At 37.1% G+C, this 21,219-nt stretch overlaps 1 protein-coding gene across 5 annotated transcripts in view; it reads right to left on the minus strand.

Moving 5' to 3' along the window:
• The window catches only part of XRCC5 (X-ray repair cross complementing 5), a 53,791-nt gene that overhangs the window by 11,276 nt on the left and 21,296 nt on the right, over nucleotides 1-21,219 (minus strand). For 3 of the 5 annotated variants that reach the window (XM_062607784.1, XM_062607783.1, XM_062607788.1), the window contains 7 exons: nucleotides 19,912-19,974; nucleotides 19,076-19,213; nucleotides 17,575-17,665; nucleotides 16,199-16,332; nucleotides 11,322-11,518; nucleotides 6,892-6,985; nucleotides 5,377-5,446 (listed from right to left, as the gene is read on the minus strand). In XM_062607784.1, coding sequence (XP_062463768.1) covers nucleotides 5,377-5,446; nucleotides 6,892-6,985; nucleotides 11,322-11,518; nucleotides 16,199-16,332; nucleotides 17,575-17,665; nucleotides 19,076-19,213; nucleotides 19,912-19,974 — 787 coding nt within the window. Of the gene's footprint in view, nucleotides 1-5,376; nucleotides 5,447-5,664; nucleotides 5,940-6,891; nucleotides 6,986-11,321; nucleotides 11,519-16,198; nucleotides 16,333-17,574; nucleotides 17,666-19,075; nucleotides 19,214-19,911; nucleotides 19,975-21,219 lie in introns of those variants that run through there. The other 2 variants (XM_062607786.1, XM_062607785.1) reach the window with 2 other exon arrangements.

Genomic DNA, 21,219 nt, shown 5'->3' on the forward strand with positions numbered 1-21,219 from the left:
TGAGAACTTTGTTGATTTCCTGTTGCTTGTCATCTGCCTATTACAGTGAATCTTTGGGTTTGGGTGCTGCAAAAAATAGATCTCCCTACTTTTTGGCATTTGCTGCATAAAGATCTCTATTAAACTAAACTGTGAATATTAAAATTAACTCTGATGTGCCCCAGACAAATCTCAGGCACTGGGTTTTTGAAGAGCAGGTCCAAGAACTACAAATGGACACCCTACTCACGACACTATTGTGTAATACTAACTTTTTTTTTCTTCTCTCTGAGCATCCATCATCCCATAGACACCTTTAAGGAAGTGAACTAATGGACTTCTACATTTTACATAAACTGGAATTCCAGCACTCCTAATAACCACCCTGTTCTGCAGAAAAACCCAGGAAATTTTAATCTTCTGCTTCCTCTTTCTACTGTACCTGATTGGTTAGAAAACAAATATAGTGATTAAAGGCTGGAGAAGTACAGGGGAAAAAGATCTTTGAATACAACGTCTTTTAGTTCTAACAGAATTTCTTTCGTCTCTGGCATTCAGATACATTCCCTATGCTAAAATACATTCACCAGTGCTGTTATTTCTCATGAAATATGCCATGAACAATTATATTCACTTCTTATCTCTGAATAGTTACAGTACAAAAGTGTAGTTATATTCTCATGTTTGTTCAGTTCAGTCCTTGTTCTTGATTACTACGCCATCCGGATTACAGAATAGTAATAGATAAAAACTGTATTAGAGTCCAAGTTCAATTACTTGGGGATTTTTTTTTTTCTTAAAAAAGAAAAAAATCAGGTTAAAAAAAACCAGTTCTTTCTGCAGATGCAAGACTCCTATTGTTGACTATCTTCTGATTTATCTGCTGGTGGTGGTAATGACTTATATTCATAGGCAGCGCTTAAAGTAAGAGTCACTGACAAATCAGTTAAATCACCTCATAATTCATTTTAAACTACTGCTCTGTAAGAATAATCTTTTTCTAAGTGAAAAGAAGAAAGATATTCTAAACTGAAAACTGTCCTAATTTTTAAGGACTTCCTGCATCTTTAAGCCAAGAAATAAGAATTTTAACATCAAGAGCTGCTGAACTACTCCAGTGTCCTATAAGGTGTTGTTCAGTTCTGCAATGCTGTCTCTAAATGACCTATCGGTACGGACCAGAATGATTTAGACTGGACATCTGTAGGACATACAGCCCAAATCCCTGCTCAAACCAGGGTCTTTGTGAATCAGGTAGTTCAGTGCTCCACAGACTTGCGTTCCAAGTAGCTCCAAAGATGAAGAGTCTCTAAGTTCTCTGGGCCCCTCCTTCTGTGTTTGACTACCTTAATTCTGATTTCCACCCCCCACAAACATCTAATTCAAATTCTGTTTGTTGCAACTCAGAGCTCTGCATCTCACCCAATCACTATGCCCTTCAAAGACAAATCCGGCTTCATCTTCTCTGTGAAGCAGACGTACAGAAAACTTCAAAGTAATTTTATGTACTCAAATATTTGGTTTGCAAATATCCTTCTAATGACTGAATCATTTTCATCAAATCAGTCGTTGCATTTGGCCTACCTAGCAGCAGAGCATGAATAGTCTCTGAAATACACAAAAACATCCAATAAGATAGAAATGCAGATGAACTGCAAATACATATGCCAACAAAACCTGAAACTAAATACTTTTTTAAAAAAACCCACCACCAAATACCAAAACTATGTTAGGTCTAGAAGAGTAGCTAACTATAAACATTTCTAGAGAAAATTAATGAATTATCATCCTTATTGCAACTAATAAATTCCCACTGCAATCTCTTACATGCAATTCTTTTATGCATACAAAGCATCCAGTGCAAAACCTATGTTTTACATTTTACTTAAGAAGCTATCTACATGCCACGGCAAAAGCGTGACACATCAGGCATAACAGTATTTGCTGAAATGTACATGTGAAATTACTGACTCTTTATTTTTCTAGAAATGCCTTGTAATAAAAATATTAACAAGCTTGCTATAAATGACAGCTGGGTACAATTTGTCTCTGGACATTTACATCCATAACTGTAAAGCTGTCATTGCAGATTTCTCTCTTCATTGACAATCAGTACAATAAAAAAAAGCTCTTTCAACTACAGGACTTCAGACACCATGTTCTCAGATAGAAGTCCTGGAAGGTACAATGAAATCCAGCCTCTAAACTCACAAAATTTATAAACCAAAGAAAATACTATACATGTGCCAATATCTTTTTTTACTTCCCATTAAGACAGCCTATCTTTTACAGAAGCCTAGGAAAATACAGCACACAATATCAGACACCTGCTCTTCAGAAATGCAGACATGGATGGAAACCCATAAACAGTCCGACAGGATGAACTGATAGTCATGTGGCTACTCCTTTGGCATGACAAAGACGGCAAATACTCACCGCATTTGAGAACCGTTTTTGCAGCCACAGCAATGAAGAAACGCATTGTACACCCCAGGAGTAATAATTAGATTCTACTCAGGCAAACTAATCTATTTCATTTGCATTCATTGACAAAAATGTCAGCAGCTGTTATCAGAAAACTGCTCTTTGTGATGACTGTGCACTTGTAACCTGCTCAAAATAAGACCTGCATAAAATGACATCTCTCTGGCCATTAATGCAAATGAGAAAGATATCTGGAGGGGGAACACAATATTAGTTACATAAGCAAACAACATTAACCAGTAAGCTGACACCATCTCACACAATACATGATGTAAGCTGTAAGCAGGTCCCCTACTGCAATAAACTATACAGATGTCGATTCAAAACAAAGTTAATCACTGTTTCAGGAATTAAGCCATCAGTTTGAGAAAATCTAACCCTAAGACCCTTACCAATTTGAAACTCTCTGATTTTCTAAAAATAGACTATTTACACATTAGTGACCCAGTTCTCACTAACAGCAAATGCATCGTTTCTCCTGTGGGATGCAGCATCAGACTCAGGCTAACTTGCACTTAAGGCTTCTCCTGTGAATGGCACAAACCCTGATCATCAAATCCCAGTGAGGCTACTACATGAGATGCAGTGGTACTCATTTTGGTGATAAATATACCATCAGGAGTTCTGACAAACTGGTAAAAAAAAATTAAAAATCCCCTTGCTATACTTAGGTCTTGATAACTTCATTCCTTTTGGAGGGAGTCTTGCTGTGGACTGAAGAGAACATGTGTCATTAACCTGCAGCTTAATTAAGAAGCTGCTATACTGTCAGTATTTGAAGTACAACTCTCCCTATTACTACAACTTCTCTAGCTACCAAAAATAACCCACCTCAACAAAACAACTGAACAATCTTTCTCCTCCATGTAGAGGGCCTCTGTTGCTGTTCTGCTTTAAACTGAGAATCTAAGCACTATTCAGTTTGGAAGGCTACACTGGATGTTCTTTTTATACAAGAAAAAAGCAAAACAGGATGCAACCTAGTAGTTCTCCTGTCTGCACTGTGACATAAGAAATGTAACTTTTTTTTTTCAACAAGCTATTTGGATGCTACAGATCATCCTTTCCTGCAAAGACATTTGACATTATGTATGTTCTAGCAGAGGAAGGAAAAAAAAAAGTTTCATCATTAAATGTGATATAAAATTATACTTAAAAAAAACCCACACACAGAAACACCAAACAGTTTTAAGGTAGATTTTACTATTTACATAACCCGAATGCAATTCAGCAAGCCATTAAAAACAAGCCTGTAATGTTTTATGTACAAAGCTACCTAAAAGGTAGAAAGCAGAAAAAGGATTATGCAAAAGAAAAAGGTAATATGAAGAACGCGTTTCTATTTATAGTGGCTCTGTCTCTCTTTTTGAATGGGTGACTGCACTATATTCTAACTACACCTTATAATTACAGAACAGATCACACATAAAATCAGGGTGCTGAAAATTTCAGAAGCCATCCAAACATGTACTGCAGTTATCTCTAGCACAGCTACCAAGTGGACATATTTAAGCACTCTTTCGAGTTAAACCATCTTTAAGGGTAATCACTTTACTTATTTCCGCCTTAAACCTTTCCTACATGATAAAATTACTTACCATAACAAAGTAGCCAACTGCTTCACAGTTTCTGTATTCTAACATACTGTACAATGGGGTTTTTTAGTGCATCTTTACTGCATTTGAGAACACAATTCTCAAATGCTCAACGAGCAATTTCTTCTGGATCTAATACAAACTATAGGTAAAGAACTGGTTAACTGGCTTATAGGTCTGAACATTCTGGAGAGAAATAGCTATATAGGCTTTAACAAAGTGTATTGCAAATCAATATACGACTTAATATGCTCCTGCAAGCTATATCTAAAAGGACCAAAGACCTTGTTGAAACAGCTAGCACCTCACTTCAGCACCTCTGCAAATCTTTTTCTTTCAAAAGAAATGCTACATTAGCGGCTATTCGGTAGATGAGATTTACCTTGACACAACATTCAAATTACCCTTTAAAAGAAAAAAGGACCCCATCCATCTTGTGCATTCTTTTTAAGATACCTTCGGATGACTTGTATCTCTGTGTAGCTATTCCAGCAGGAAAATACCATACAAACAAATGGTAATTCTGTTGCATTTTCAGATTCAGGGCATGCAAGACAGTGGCTGACCTGTGCTTTGTATTCTTCCTTGCCTCTACTCGAAAACCTTGTCTTATTGCACACTGAGAATAGATTCATAGAATCATAGAATGGTTAGGGTTGGGAAGGACCTTAAGATCATCTAGTTCAACCCCCCCTGCCATGGGCAGGGAAACCTCCCACTAAACTATGTTGCCCAAGGCCCTGCTCAGCCTGGCACACAGTCCATTCAGTGTGCACAGAATCACCTCTCATCTTTAGGAGTTACATACTATGTGTTCATTACACCCTAAAAGCACCCATGCATTCTTTTGCTCACAACATGAAATAAAAAATGATCTTTGCATGTAAAGATTTAAATCACAGGTATCAGATTCTTATTTCTTCATTGAACAGAATAAGTAGCAGAAGAGAGGTTTCTCACACTGTGCACAGCCAACAGGCTTCCAATTCAAGCCAGAAAGATCCTGTGAAGCTAGATGAGAAGCTGATACCCTTCATGGATCTGTAAGAAACACCTGAGGAGTTGCTCAGATGCCTCAATATAGCTGTTTAGTGCCATCTTACACAAACACAGGTATTCAAGACTTTCAAATGAGGAAGGCAAGTACTGACATGGGAATTCAGCGACACCTTTCTTTGTTAAGTAGTACTAGAAGCTAACCAGAAAACTCCAAAGCATCTCACATAGTACTAGAAATTTATGTTTAGACAAACCGCCTGAATTTACTGAACCCTGAAGATGCTACTAAACATAATTAAGATAGATAGAAGTCATTTACCGTCTTTGAAGTCAGCATTTTTCTGCCTCACCAGAATTCGGAAATCTTCTGTTGGATTAATACTGCCAACCTACAAAAGGTCCGAAAAATGATACAATCATCAGCCAATATCCATCTCTTTCTTCTTATGAGGCAACAAGGATCTTTATATTTCTGTTCATTTTAATACAGAAACAGAAGCTTTACACTTTTCTGTGTGCAGACTCGTAGAAAGCAAGCCTTACAATGTATGTTAAGGCACAGTACTCCCAACAAAGGGTAGTTATGACACGAGCAAGATGAACTTACACTTATTACGCTGCACTGTTATAAGCCAAATGTGTTCTCTAGGGTTTAGAGGTCAGAAGCACAGCAATTCAGGTTACCTGCTAGTTCAGCTTTGTAACTTTCTGTAGCACAGACCTCTCCCTAATCTTGACAGGGGCTTAATGACGAATGGAAGCTCTCAGGCATGTGGCTACAGAATCACTGGTTTGCCACTCCAATGGGACGCTCAAAATTAAAAGCTTGCACTCAATTCCTTTATCCTTTCTGGCCCAGTCTGACATCTTAAAGTTGAAACTCTAAATGGGCATACAAATGCAGAAGCCTTTCAAGAGGACTAAAACCAGGTAAAATATAAACACTTACTGAAAAATGGATGCAGTAATTTTAGGGAAAAAAATTATATTGCTTAAAATTTTCTTTCAAGAATGAAAATTCTCCCAAGTATAACTGAAACTTTTATGCTCAGCTGTCAAAATAATTTGTAGCTCTTTCAATAATCTTGCTTGGTCTGTTAGTGTTTCATTTACATCTAGAAATGACACTTTTCAGGAAATATCAGAATTCTATATTAGGAATTCTGAATATTAAAATATTTTTAATTTTAAATATTTTTTAAAATCTGAATCATGCATTTTGAAGACCAACCTTAAAAGATAACACATTTAAAAACAGCAGAAGTTATCTCAATATTAAATCACTCTTTTCCTTCCAATACAAAGAATCAAGTAAAGGAAGGTGCACAGTTATGATATAGGCTTCATCTACCCATGTAAACAACCTCTGGAGTTAAGTTAGATCTAGCAGCAAGATGAAGCCAAATTTGCGATTTAGAACCCAGTCCTGGTTGCAGCAGAGAACAGTCTTGAAAATCACAGCAATACCTTTGATTTAATACACAGAAGGCAACTTCTGTGTTGCAGATGATATGAAAGAGAGCAAGAACAAAATTCAACTACTGAACCCCAATTCCGAGATTCTGTTTTCTTCAGATCCTCATGCTTGCTTGCCCTTTAGAGTTCTAGACACTGGGGGAGAACTTTGTCAAAAAATATCCAAGACTGATGGGAATTTGTGCTAAAACAGACCTAAGGGCAGCAAATCTCTAGCAGAGTTTCAAATCTACAAGTAGATAGTATTTCAGTCATGTTTCAGCTAGAAACATTCCTTTCATCAGGAATTCTATATATTCACTATAATAGAGAAACTAAACCTCCTCTTTAAGAAAGAGATTTGTAAAAATATGCTTACAGAGGTGACATTTCCTTCAGCAAGTTTCATGATGCTAAAGCTACCTTCTTCATCTTCAATTCTTGGTTTCTTAGGGTTGGGTCCACCTTCACTGCTGCTATGAGGAGGATGGAAATTAATACAAACACTTTAAGTAAACTGTCCTGCCTACTAAGTAGAGAGTCAGTAAATTAATGAAATATACACTGGACGAAACTTCATGATACAACTATTCCTAAATTAACACTAAACCAGTTTTCATATTTCCTTACAGACTGTACAAAGCAGACAGTAAAAAAACAGATCAAACTTTATCCTGGCATAAAGCAAAGGCACTGCTTGTTGAAGGTGCAAGATTATTCATGCTTATTTCAGGAGTGAATTTACTTATACACATCTTTTCCACTTTTCTAAATATAGACTATCTCCAGTCACTTTATTTTGAACCTGCATACTGCATTAACCTTGATAATTTACATACTATAATTTACTGATTTACAGTATATCACATACAGTAATATATTACACACATTACAGTATATTACATTTGGTATTCTTGCCACATTTGTTGTAAATAGAAATAGCAAAAAAAAAAAATTAACATTTAAATAAAAAAGTTATTTACTTTCAAAAATTACCCGCTAGTTCCTGTACTGGAATTGATAGCTGCTACAAAACTGTTTACGTGGTGGCTTTTGAGTCTAATGACCCACACTCTCCACCAGCACACAAGAGCTTTATAAGCTTCCACATACAGCAGTCAAAACCTGCTAGACACACCCCAATTAAGTACGTAAGAACTCTCAGGACATTTTAAGCTAATTGCAAAATGCTTTCAAAAGACAGTTGCTCTAAAAAAGCTACTTTTGAATTTAAGCTACTTTGTTGCTTTGTCCTGACAGGTAACATATACCAAAGTGTACATTCAAACTAGGATCTCAACTGTAACATCTAACATGCCAAACTTTACAGCACATCTTGGCAACAGAAGAAAATCAGGTAAACACAAAAGTGGAAGAAAATCAGATGCTGTGTTCTGTGTCACTTAATGTGACAGGCTACTGACACAGAAGAATCAATTTCAGTTTAAGAATGACTGAAAGCTACTCAGCTATCTGAATGGCAGCATCTGTGTCCAAGAAATCCCAAAATAAAGTAAAAAGTTTTTCCCAAAAATTCTGCTACTACAGTGAAAAGACTATAGGGACAAAGCCAAGGCTCCTAGACTAGATGCCACTTTGCATTCTACAAGGTTAAAACTGATTTCTAAAAACTGCATTGCACATTACAATCAACTATTAGAAGGCACTTGCACAGTCTTCCTTTTTACTTTCTATAGCACACCCCTCCCCTACTTTACAATCAGTGTCTATCCCACTTTGTTTCAGAAGTTTTCTCTGTCCTATACTTATTTTTGTCACTACCGAAATGAAATCCCTTCTCCTCAGCAACTCCTGCCATCCAACATAACCTTACTTATCACTCCAGGAGAAATTACTACTTTGGTTATGCCTCAAGACAAGAATAGGATACCTCGCTTCATCCTCAACCCTGCTGACTTTCTGGCTGACTTTGAACAAGGTGCTTAACTATTCTGTACAGCAAATATGCTAGTCTGTAAAATGGAGAGAAACTGATACTTTTTTAACAGCAGTGAGTTTACATCTTCCACTTGAACCAAAATCCTTGTATATTGATGTGCTTTGATGAAAGGTACAAAGAACAATGGAAATTATCTTTTAGAATATTTTTCTCCAAAGATGTTTTGCAATCAGTTGCAATGTCTTGAAATCTTTTTCCTCCTGCATGATTTTTACTGATGCAAAATGCTTGGGGATTGGAGGAAGGAGAACGTAAACGCTGATGCTGCATTTAACTGCCGAGGACCAAATCCACAGCTGTCATTAATCAGTTCAGTACAGTAGAAACTAATGAATCCACACCCATTTATACCAGCCAAGGATCTGACATTCAGAATCTGTTACTGGCAATGCACTGATTACCAGTATTTTTAAACTGTAAAACATGCAACTACTATTTGAGAAAAATTAATGAAATACAAGATTAATTTAAAACACCCACTTCTGCGTTTATATAGAAGCCTCTCACATATGCAAAGTTGCATGAGGCAACAGCCCCTCCAAAGCCAACCTAAGAAGGAAAAAGTAAAACGCTTTCTGTTTTACTGGATTTTTTAAACTACATAAAACTTAGCAAAACTGAAACAAATGAATACTGAATATTAAAAACTGTGTTAAGATAGCATGCCTACATTTATGCTGCCTTAATCCCACTAGACCTTAAAAATTAAGTGGAGATGAAGCTGGTCAATATGATGACAGGAGACACAAATTAGGCTTAGGAAAAAAAAAAGTCAGGAAAGCTTCTAGACAAACTTTTCAAAACATTTTAGTGCAAATTATTTAGATCTGATAGTTTTATTGAATGTTATTTGTTGTTACACATTTTTCTTCGTCATTGTCGCAGTGATGTATCCCTACAGTGCTTATTTAACTCTTCTTTATCAAAAGATATCCCTCAGTTGTTCCCCAAACACAGAAAACCATACAATTAATGTTTCTGTTGAAGCAATGACAATACCACTATACCCATCCATTACTACAGCAATATCATTTATTCTGCAATTTCTAAAGCTCTATTACCGTTCATTCTTCTTTGCATAATTGAGTTTGTATCCTTTTATTTCCCTTACAGCTTTTTTTTTAATCAATTTTAATGCCCTACATGAATTTCTATCTTAATTATTTTTATACTTGCTTTCATCACCCTTCTAAAGGAAACCAGTTTTTAAACAAAATAGCTCTCCTACTTGCTTGTCAAATTGATGCCTTTGGGGTGATATGTTTTTAGGCAACTACCAGTAAATTTTTGCTTATATTCTCTCTCTAGCTTGTTTGAATCTAGTTTTGCTTTCTTTGATTTTGCTTTGGGTTTGTCTGAGGTTTTTTTAACTGGTTCTATCACCTTTTTAAAGTACACACAGAAATCTACTTATGCATACACACATACAGAGAGAAACTGGGGCACAGAGCGTGGACAGAAGAGTTTGCTCAGTATGAATTCAAGGACACACCAAGGAAGACAGGGGCACATAGCAATGAACAAAACAAAAGGCAAGGTGCGTCCCAGTTTGTATACAGAAATGCAGTCATTGTTCTATAGAAGTAATGTGAGAAGTCCTATGTCATGTCTTCCCAAAGACAACATGCTGACAAGGCTCTAGTCATCCCCAGATAATGGATATATGACAGCTCAGATAACCAAGGTCTCAAAATGGCTCAAAGACATTGTTCCTAGCACTGAAAGGACTAAGATAAAAAAACTACAAAAGGGAGGGAGAAGGAGCTAACTAAAAGCTCTCCAACATGTGAGAGTGATGAGGCATGGAACAGGCTGCCCAAGGAAGTTGTGAATGTTCCATCCCTGTGTTCAAAGCCAGGGTAGACAGAGCCTTGAGCAACCTGGTCTCATGGAATGTGTCCCTGCCCATGTCAAAGGGGTTGGAACTAGATGATCTAAAGGTCCTTTCCAACCCAAACCATTCTATGATTCTATGATCCCAGGGAACCCACTGGTTATATTATAAACATTCAACAAATTAAGCTCTAAGACACAGATTTCATTTGAGCAAATTGAGTTGGCTGGAGTGACAGTACTATTGCAGTAGCAATTAAACATTTATTCTTTATATCTGCAGCACAAATAAAGTAAACATAGTATATGTAACAACAAAAAAAAAAATGTTAAAAACTCTTCAGACAATAGATGTTCCAGAAAGTGTCTGTAGCAGTTTGATTTTTCAAGACATCCACATTTACTGCACAGCAGATAATAATGAACCTGCTTTTCTTTTGATTTGGTATTCAAAAATGAAAGCTGCAGAACAACTTAAATTGAGCATGCTGAGAAGGCTCATCTTTAAACCTAGTTTAAAGCCCTGCAGCATTTATTCTAAGCTAAATTAGACCCTCTCTTATTCTTATTTGAACTGTTTTGTTAACTACCAGTAGTGAACAGAGAGAGTAAGCTGCAACAGGTTACCCAGAGAGGATATGCAGTCTCCATCCAGACTGGATGAAGCTGTAAGTTACATACTTAGACCACAGATGACCCTGCTTTCACAGCAGACTGAAAAAGAAAGCTTCTGAGGCCCCTTCCAACCTGAGGGATTCTGTGACAACAAATACAGATATGAGAAAGCTACAGAACACTTCCTAGTGTGTCTTGCCCAATAATAGTAAGACCACCGTTAATCACAAAATACCACAGACATACTGTGGTACCACAATATTTTCCACCCATCAGTGTTTTTATATTGTGTAGCTCATTGATTTTATGTTCCGAAGACCCTGAGACTGCTTCATCCAGCAAAAACAACTTGAAGTGTAAAACAAAGTTTAAAAAAATCCATAGTACAACTTCCAACTTACTTGTCTTTGAAGATGTCTTGAGCAGTCTTCTTGTCTTTTTTCTTGACAACCTCCTTTAGGGGGAAAAGTGCTTTTATTTTTTCAAGAGGACCCTGACACCTTTCTTTTACCACACTGGGCATCTCCAACATCTCTAAAAGGTGCTCTTCAATTGGCGGCAATGGCTCATTGGGGTGAAAAGCCTTATGCTGCAAACACTGCAGGAAACAATTTCAGCAGGGAAAAGCTTTTAGTTTATGTGCTTTTAATATAATGTCTGTATGCCTGACATCATATGGTAAATGCGAAATATCTTCCATATTAAAGAGCAGTCTTCATATTGCTGAGAAATATTCCAGCTCACAAGTGCTCCACTACATAAGTGGATTGAAAGTCAATTGGTAAGTTGTTTAAGAAGATAAATAACATTAAACAAGAACAGTGATGCAGATGAGTGTTCCCACACTCACTGGCATGAGTTCTATGAAAATTATTAGGAAAACCCCAGTCATCTGCATCTATTCAGCTTTTTAACTTCACTTTGTCTTTAAAATGCAGATCTATTATAAAAGAGTCACATGGGAGAGATTTCTACACATTCCAAAATTAGGAATTAGCAAGAAGATACATAACCCAATCATGTATTCCAGTTACTGTCACAGTTTATTATCCCTCAAAGAACATATTTCTTCTTGGTCAATAATACTCGATACGCATACAAGAGAAATTTTCACCAGCTTAAGAGCAAATGAAAAGAGACAAGTTAAATGTACACAGGTAAGACACAGAAAACAGGTATGGTTGGAAATCAGCTTTGAAAGAGTGAGGGAATGAAGGGGCCTGACAGCTTACATCAAAGTTGGAACAGATGGTAGGAACTACAGAGAAAGCTTTTTCACCAAAGTGTAAAGACAGTGCACACAGTTAGGGAACCAAGCAAAGGAGAGAGATAAGGTTAATGAGGCAGACTATGGAAATTCCACTGAGAACCCTAAAAGCAAAATAAGTATCTTAAATGTTGTGAAGTGTGGAATAGCAGAAGAGATGCATGTGTAATGCATGTGTACGTGTGTGTGGAGAGAGAGAGAGAGAGAGAGAGAGAGAGAGATACCAGTGCATCCACACATACATGCATAAAACCACATAATCATAGAATGGTTTGGGTTGGAAGGGACATAATGTACATGATTTTTCTAAGCTCATTGTATTGGGTGTGTTAGACACGTGTGAAGGTAACTACTCCTGGCAAACTAGAAATAGAGCAGAAATTTGCTCCCCTGTTGGCTGTCAGACATGCCATTAATTTAAAAAACAAAGCCAAAACAAACAAAACCCTCTATTCATACCGAAAAACTGCCAATAAAGAAAATCCAGACCATATGTTACACATCAATACTGATGTGTTTTCATGCTGCTATTAAGATTCCAATCCATATTAAAGCATACTGTCAAAAGGAGGCAGTTACACAAGGCTACTGATTTGGAAAGACTTGTAATGATTTAAGGCATAATTATTTTGAAAGAGAGTAAAAATGTTGCTAGAAGTTGCAGTAATGGCTCTTGTGATACAAAAAAAAACAATATTACAACAACATTAGAGAATTGAATTAAACTCAGGAAGTGAAAAAATTAAGTCTGCTGTTGTGAATGTGTTTCCCATCTGAAATCATTACGTGTGCAACTAGAAGAGCTGAGCAGATCAAGTAGCCACAACCTCCACTTGTTCCTCTTTTCACAGTAGACAACTACGTCTGAAACCTGAGATGGTAGGTACCATCAAAACTCAGGTGCTAATTAGAAATTAAGTTAAACAGACTTAACCTGGAGTTTCCAATTCCAAACAGTCCCTTTTAAACTTGCTTCATCTTCCTTCTGTGCTCAGCAAGAACCACTCCTACTTTCACCAGGTAGAAGCAACCCACACTGCCACTGGCATCCAGACTCACTGTTCTTTTCATGCGTGTTGTCAGCAACGTACTAGCTCCTCCTTGCTCTTCCTTATTTCCTTACATTTCTAGCCTAGAGATGTAGCAAGCTTTCAGAAACAGGCATCATGCTAAGATGCTGGTCAATGAAATGAAGAAGTGGGCTTTTCAAAGAATTTATTCCATGATAAGAAATGGCATAAATACATGAATAGACAGGAATTTACTGCAAGAAAGCATCTTGCCTTGTTCACTTCCACACAGCGTTTAGAAACACACTTTTGTAAAGAACATATTTTAGCAAATCAATAATAAATCCTACAGCAACCTGGTAGTATTTAAAGCCTTAGAAATAAGAGGCAGATTCGGCTAGCTAAAAGATAAGCATCTAGCCTATCTCTACACCACCACAATGATCATGTACTTACAATCTCCAAAACAAGAAGGATCAATTACTTTCCCAATGTTCTTATTCCATGGATTATGGAACAGGCTTGGACAAGTCAGCCTACACTAGTTATCTAGCTTTTGGGTGGTTAAACCTGTGCGAACTGAATCCCAACAAGAGTGTCTTAAAGTTCAGTTTACAGCTGAAATGACCTTCCAAGAGATCCACTACATTCAACCAAAGATAAGACTATTTTTTGTTTAAAAATTTTGTTAGACTTCTGTGAGCAACCTCCTGTGCCCCTTCTGTTCTGCTTTTTGAAAGAACATAACCATACAGTCCAACCATTTATAAACAAGCTCAGTCCTCTAGGGTCAGTTACACACTTTACACAAGAGCCATTACAGCATATTTAGAGGCAGACTCTGCAGCTGGATCCCATGAAATATGTGATGCTGCAGGCTACTGTGCTCACAAGCCTTCCCCCAGGTCTGTCTCAGTACAGAGGAATTGGTTTATTGGCTATCAAATAAAATGCACTGTGTTCCCCAAATATCGTACGTGTTTCAAACCCCTGTATTTAAGAGGAACAACTTAAACAGTGATGTTGGAAGTCTGCTACCACAAAAGCAATAGAAGTTCACTCCGGCTTTTCTTGAAGCAAGGAACAGAAGTTGAAACTCTGGATGTAGGATATTCCTCATCTTCCACTCCAGCAAGCTTAACAACTGCTTTTCACCCACTCTGTCATTTCCTGATGCCTACCACTACTTCCAGAGATATAATTTAGCCTGATGTTTCTGTTTAAATCCTGGCTCTTGTCACTTACCATTCCAAGTATCTTCATAAGGTAACAGAGCAAGGAAATTAGGAAGTTCATCCTTTCTTCAGAGTTGTTTTTCCAAATTATTTGTAAGTGCTGCTTAGCCTAATCAATTTACTGGCTACATTCAAAAAATGCTGCATAATGTTTCTTTGTATTTCTTAATGAATCAGCAGTGCCACTTGGTCTGCGAGCAAAATATTAAGAATCTGGAACATCTTTGCAGCAGAGAACAATCTTTCTGCAACTTACACAGATTAATAGCAGTTTTGTAACCACAAAAAATAAAAAAATAAAAAATAAAAAAAAATGGGGCTATGCATGGCCAAAAGAAAGCACTAAAAGGACTGGCAATTTAAGGCTTTATAAACAGCAAGCACTGTGGACAGGAACTGTGTACTACCCAGCACATCAAAACAATCAATAAATACTTTTTCCACCAGTAGTATTCACCCTTACAAAATCCTATTACCCTCTAAGGAAACTGGTGATTTACACAGTTACTCTCTTCTAGCCCTTGCCTCAACTGCTACAACACCACCATCACACTGTTCCAGAAGACAAATGGCACACCTAGAGAAACATCTGTCAGGCAATATCCACTGAACCAAAAGAATGCAAAATTGTTTCTAGCAACATAACAGAGGATATTCTATCCCCTATGTGTTCCATTTACAAGCAAAACTATGTTTATTTTTTAATACCAAGCTTTAAAATCCTTCCTACAATACTAGCCATGCAGAGATCAAGCCATTTTTAGCTCTTGCCCAGCAATAACCTTCCATTGACCGAATCTTGCATTCAGTTACATATTGTCTTGTCAATATGACTGGCAGAATCTGAAGGGAACAGTGAGTTCTTCAAGTTTCAATCAGAGTAAGATTTTAAAAGAGTGGGCTTACATATATTCCTGAAACATATATATGACCTTCAGATCCTTTGGCTCTTTTGACAATACCACAGTAGCATGGCTTGTGGATGCTGGGGTAAGGTTTCTTAATAAAAAAAAAAAACCAACACTTGTAAACTGAAAAATAATTATTTGGAATTGTTGAGATATGATGAACATGGTTGCTTTAACACCATTTCCAGTCAATTTTCAGACTGGAGTCATGCACTCAATATATCTCCATGGGTCTGTATATGACACAATTCTGCAGCTGCATAAGTTATAACATAATTTTCCTTATTTTTGAATTTGCTGTGTCATTTTTTGAACACTTGAATTCCAAAGTATAATTAAGTCTCTCATCCTCACAGTTTCAATGAAAACTGTCATGATATGAAAGGAATGTAAATCAAAATGATGCAAAAAAAAAAAAAGCAGATCAATCTGAGTGGACTGCTCAAGATTTGACAAGACACAGAAGCTGAAGAGATCCCTGATTTTCAGTCAGTTTCTCTCTGTCCAGAAGTTGAAGACTGAGGCTATGCCCACACTATGATCACTGCAATACAGTTTTGAGATACTCAAGCAAGCTTTAATTTGTCTAGTCTAGGTCCTGTGAATATCACTGGTGCTGTTGCAGACACCTCAGCACAGGTGTTATTTCCTTTTCTCCCTAGGAACTGGAAAATTTAAGAATAAAGTCTTATGACAGGGACAACACAGAAATCACTGGCTACCCTACCTGCTACTTAAATACAAAAGAATTTATATTCCATCTTCACAATACACATCTTTCTAATGTGAATCAAAGACAGAAAGGTGAAAAGTCTTAACAAAACAAGGTTTTTAAAAATGCCATGTAGTTCATCTCACCTGATACAGTCTCTGAAAATGAGGGTTTGGGATTTTGCTGGGCTTAAACAGGTCCTCAAAAGTTTCTCCATCATCAGCTTCACAAACCAAATTCATAGAATCAATCAAAGAGTCAACAGCAGATAACTGATCCACTAAGGCAGCAATCACATACAAAGAAAAAGTAAATATGCTTACAGATGGATGCATTTCTTGGAAAAATTTCTAAATGAAGATTCATTTCAGAACATGAGATTTTGACCAAGTCATTACATGCTACAGAATACACTACAGATATAGACATGCCAATAAATAGTAGCAGACACAATAACACCCTGCTTTATTTAAGGACTACAGTGTAAAGTCAGAAAGCTTTTCTTTTCCCCCAAGACCTCAATTATTGCTGCCCTTCTGCTTCCATTTTTCTTCTTTTTCAAGATGTATTTGCAACAGAATGCTTATAGGCCATGTAGAAAATAAGAACAATTTATTTGAAGAACTAAAGGGCATAATATTAATTTTTAAAGTTCTGATGGCAAATTAACACAGTTCACAACAGTCAAGTATTGCTTTGGTAAGTCAGGTTTGAGATTTGTCCTCAAACTACTGGTTAGAGGCAAGAAAACGGAAACTGTTTCAGAAAACAACCCAGCATGCTTTATATACCCTGATGTGCAGATACCCATTTAATGAATCTCATAACAAACTTTAGAAGTGGGAGTTGATTTTAAACTACATCTATTTAAACTCATTGCTATGCAAAATTCTCAGAACAGTGAGTCAAGCTTTGTATGGCTGCATGCTCTATGGCTCTCCAAAGACAATCTCCATCTGAACCTGGACACCAGTAAGTGCATGCTTTAAAAAAACCTGAATACACCACAGAAAATACATTCTTTGTCTTGTACATTAGATTAACAGGCCATACTGCAACTAGCTACAGGACCAGCTTTGAATGAATGGAGCTGATGCCTCTAATTCTAACTAGCTAATCACACATCGTAGCTCCCACAGGTTTGCCCATTTAGTCTCACAAATGAGTTCAAAGATCAAAGGATACAGAGGACTAAATCTCCACTCTCTATATGAAGATCCCGTGAGACTATTAATCCCATAACACAAGCCAGAAGCCATTTAACAGGACAGTTTTAAAAATCTGTGGGCAAACCTCAAGTCTGCTCAGCTTGCAACTAAGCTGGCAAAGTTTTGCTGCAGGCTTTACTTGTCAAGATCACATCACCATAATGTATTCCCAAAGGGAAGGGGCTGTTCTTCCTAAGTCAAAGTAATGACAAAGCTCATGTATTCACTGGAAAGCCAAATATTCCCTTTTAGAGTATCTCAAATGACGACAAATGGGTTACCTTGCCCAGCGGCCCAGTGAATTACTATCTTACCTGTAGGAATGCATTTTTTATTGTTTTTCAAGGATGAAAATATATACTGTCTTAAGTCTTCCATGTAGGGTAGTTGCACATAGATGAGACACTAAGTGAGGCAAAAGAAGAGAACACTGAGCCTGAAGAAAATAATCTAAAATAACCCAGAGTGCCCTATCAGGGCAATATAAACATAAGAAAAAGCCAAAGATGTAATACCTGTGTGCATGAAAATATTTAAATAAAATATTTACAGAGCAACACAGCTTTAAGCAGAATAAAACACAGAATTATTTTATAATATAGCGATGGCTATACTCATTTTTTACTGGTAGAAAAAAGACCTTTCACGTCATCCAATCATTTTTCTTGCACAGAGTTCCAACCAGCCAAGTTTTAAATAAGTCATAAATTGGCGCTTTGGGAGGTTTCATCATAGCTTACTGTGGTCAAAAGTCAAAAGTTGGTTTTATTTTTTTTTACATTCTCAGCCTCATTTTTTCTTTATTCAAATACCTCCTCCAGTTCATACCACCCTAAATAATTCCTTTCCATCCTTTATGTTTACATCCTTCAAAAGTCTTAAGATTGCTATGTCCGCCCCCACCTTCATCACTGCTTCGCCATGTTATACGAATTCAGCTCTTTCAATAGACTCTCATAAGTAAGATCAGTGGAAACATGCTGCAAAAATACTGATAGGTGTTGCTTCTGAGTGTCTCAGAATTTTTTATATATATATTTCATATATGATTATGCTGCATACAGAATTCCTGTTTGTTTCCAAGAAACACGTCTTTCCCCTCCTGTTTCTTAAAATAACCTTTTCAAGTAAATACTGTCTTACAAACTCTCCAGATAAATTTGAACAACAGCTTTAAATGCTGTGAACTCCTCCACTCAGTTCCAGTTGACTCGGAAATCTAATGACAACAGCCTAGTTGGACATGTTTGAAATGCCACATCAACTATCAAATTCAAATTTTGCACTACCAAGCAACCTGGAAATAAATCTGCAGTTTAAGAAACTTAAGGAATCCAGTACAACATCAGACTGTATGCAGAGAGGTAGATAGTCACACAGCAAAAAAGCAGTGGCAACTTATTACATAACTATGGGATTATACTGTTTTTAGATACCAAAAATTTTCAGAGTTCCAAGATAATAAAATGAAACTATTACTATGTTACTGAAACAAAAATCAGTACCATTTAAACCGGTAATATAAGGGTTTAAAGCCCTTCCCAAATCTTTGCTTGTGAAGCCAAGCCATCATAGGGAATACTAGTGGAACCATATTACATTATTTTTCCATGTATTTTTTCTAGGGAATTTTCTTACCTCTAGGTAATTTTATTACCTCTTTTCCCTAACAGTTGGTACTATGACTTAAAAGTCACATTGGTTTCTTCCAGTATTACAAAACACTGCATATGGTTCAAATATGATCATTTATTAATTGGTATTTGCAAAGCATCAGTATGGATGCTTTATAGAAAGGTAAGAGTGAAATATTACCTCATATGCATCCTTAATATATGGAAAAGCTGCTCCAATTTGTGGGTTGCTTCTTCTATCATAAGCATAACGTACTACAGCTACCACTTTCAACTCATCCAATGCATGAACAAGTGCAGAAAAAGCAACTGCTGCATTCTGGAAGGGGACAAAAAAAATAAAAAAAGCCACACAGTCCTGCAAGCTGTCATTAGCCTGCTGAAATACATCTTTCACAGTGAACTCTACTGCACTGATTTAACCAAGACTAGTTCCCATTTCAGCTATAACTTCAATACAAGCATTTTTCATGTTTGAAAAATGAAGATGCAGAAAGGTCCAATCTCATCATGATAGTGTATCAATTCAAAGCTGAGCAAACTTTAGATCTAGCACATTCCACTTTTTCCACTAGGTTTGAAGAGCTCTCAGAAGTGTTACAAGAGAGAGAGAAAGAGAGGGAAGACAGACACTTAAAGGAACACATCATAGCACCATACAGTGAGGTTTTTATCTCTGATTTTTAAAATAATTTGGAGGTCTGGTCTAAACAACACAGTGACAGAGCTTACCACTGCTCTGCATGTGAATGGACTTAAGCACCAATTCTAGGTTCCAAATGCCCTTGCACAAGCATAGTACTTACCAGTTTCTCATTATTCATGAGTTAGGGTATTCATTTGGGGTCTAATCCAACTTCTTTTCATCCTAATGGGCAGTGGAACAAGAACTACGTAACCTGCATTAGAACTATGTGCCTTATTAACACAGAAAGACAGGACAATCTCAAGTGTCACTGTTATTCTTCTCTGTTCCACAGAAAAACACCCTTAGCATTAAACTCCAGTTCATCTTACCTCATCATCTTTTGCTGCAAAGACCTTCAGAACCTGGTTGCCCATGTAGCAATGCCTCTGGATCTACAGATTCAAATGGCCAAGAGTTAGCTTGATCTAAAGAAAATGTCAGCAATGCAACTGCACCTATGAAATTATGAAACAACTAACATATTACTCAAATGAGAAGCCACAAAATTTCATGACTGTGAATAGAAGTTAAAGCCTTGTATATGCTTTGTATCTCCATTTATCACTCAATATGGATATTCAGTCATATTCAACTTGACACTCTCATACCTTCATTATCATAGAATCATAGAATAGTTAGCGTTGGAAAGGACCTTAAGATCATCAAGTTCCAACCCCCCTGCCTTGGGCAGGGACGCTTCCCACTAAACCATGGCACCCAAGTCTTTGTCCAACCTGGCCTTGAACACTGCCAGGGATGAAGCATTCACAGCCTCCCTGGGCAACCCATTCCAGTGCCTCACCACCCTAACAGGAAAGAATTTCTTCCTTATATCCAGTCTAAACTTCCCCTGTTTAAGTTTTAACCCGCTATCCCTTGTTCTATCACTACAATCCCTGACGAAGATTCTCTCTCCAGCATCCCTATAGCCCCCCTTCAGATACTGGAAGGCTGCTATGAGGTTTCCATGCAGCCTTCCCTTCTCCAGGCTGAACAGCCCCAGCTTTCTCAGCCTGTATTCCTGCTCATCAACGAGCAGGAATAAAAAATTACTGCATCTGCAGCTGTTAGCAGTGTGAATAATACTGTAGTAATTCAGAAGTCAGTGTGGAAAACCAAAGTAGTTAATAAAAGGCCTAAACCTAGTAGACACCACATCTATGCTATAAGATTTTCCTAGCAAAGATATGTCAAAAAGGAGCTGAAAAAGTCACATGCCTAATTAATTAAGCTACTTCAACAGCAACATGAAGTATAGGCACCTGTGCTGGCAAAGCACTTCTGCTGGCAGAGTTTACGCTGTTCATGAGCATGGCTGAACCACAACACGCCATACACCCCCAAAAATAAAAAATAATTTCATCAAGGGTTATTGCTGGAATAGCTGGAACCACAGAGGCTGGGAGACACCCAGAGAAACACTGTAACAGAAGAAAACCTGTCACCAAGACTGCATACTACTATGAACCCTGGGTAAAATTACATTTCTTTGTTACAGAAAAAATCTCTTCAAATTACTGTCCCAACCTAACCTGGAGTTTCATTATTTAGCAAATTACCATAATGCTGTTGAAGTCAGAGCCAACTTGCATCCAAGAAGAACTGTTTAAAATATTACTGCATGATTTTTCAACTCA

Source organism: Pezoporus occidentalis, unplaced genomic scaffold (genome assembly GCF_034315485.1).
Source record: "Pezoporus occidentalis ecotype Australia unplaced genomic scaffold, CSIRO_AGI_Poc_V1 ctg126, whole genome shotgun sequence".
NCBI classification, from domain to species: domain Eukaryota; kingdom Metazoa; phylum Chordata; class Aves; order Psittaciformes; family Psittacidae; genus Pezoporus; species Pezoporus occidentalis.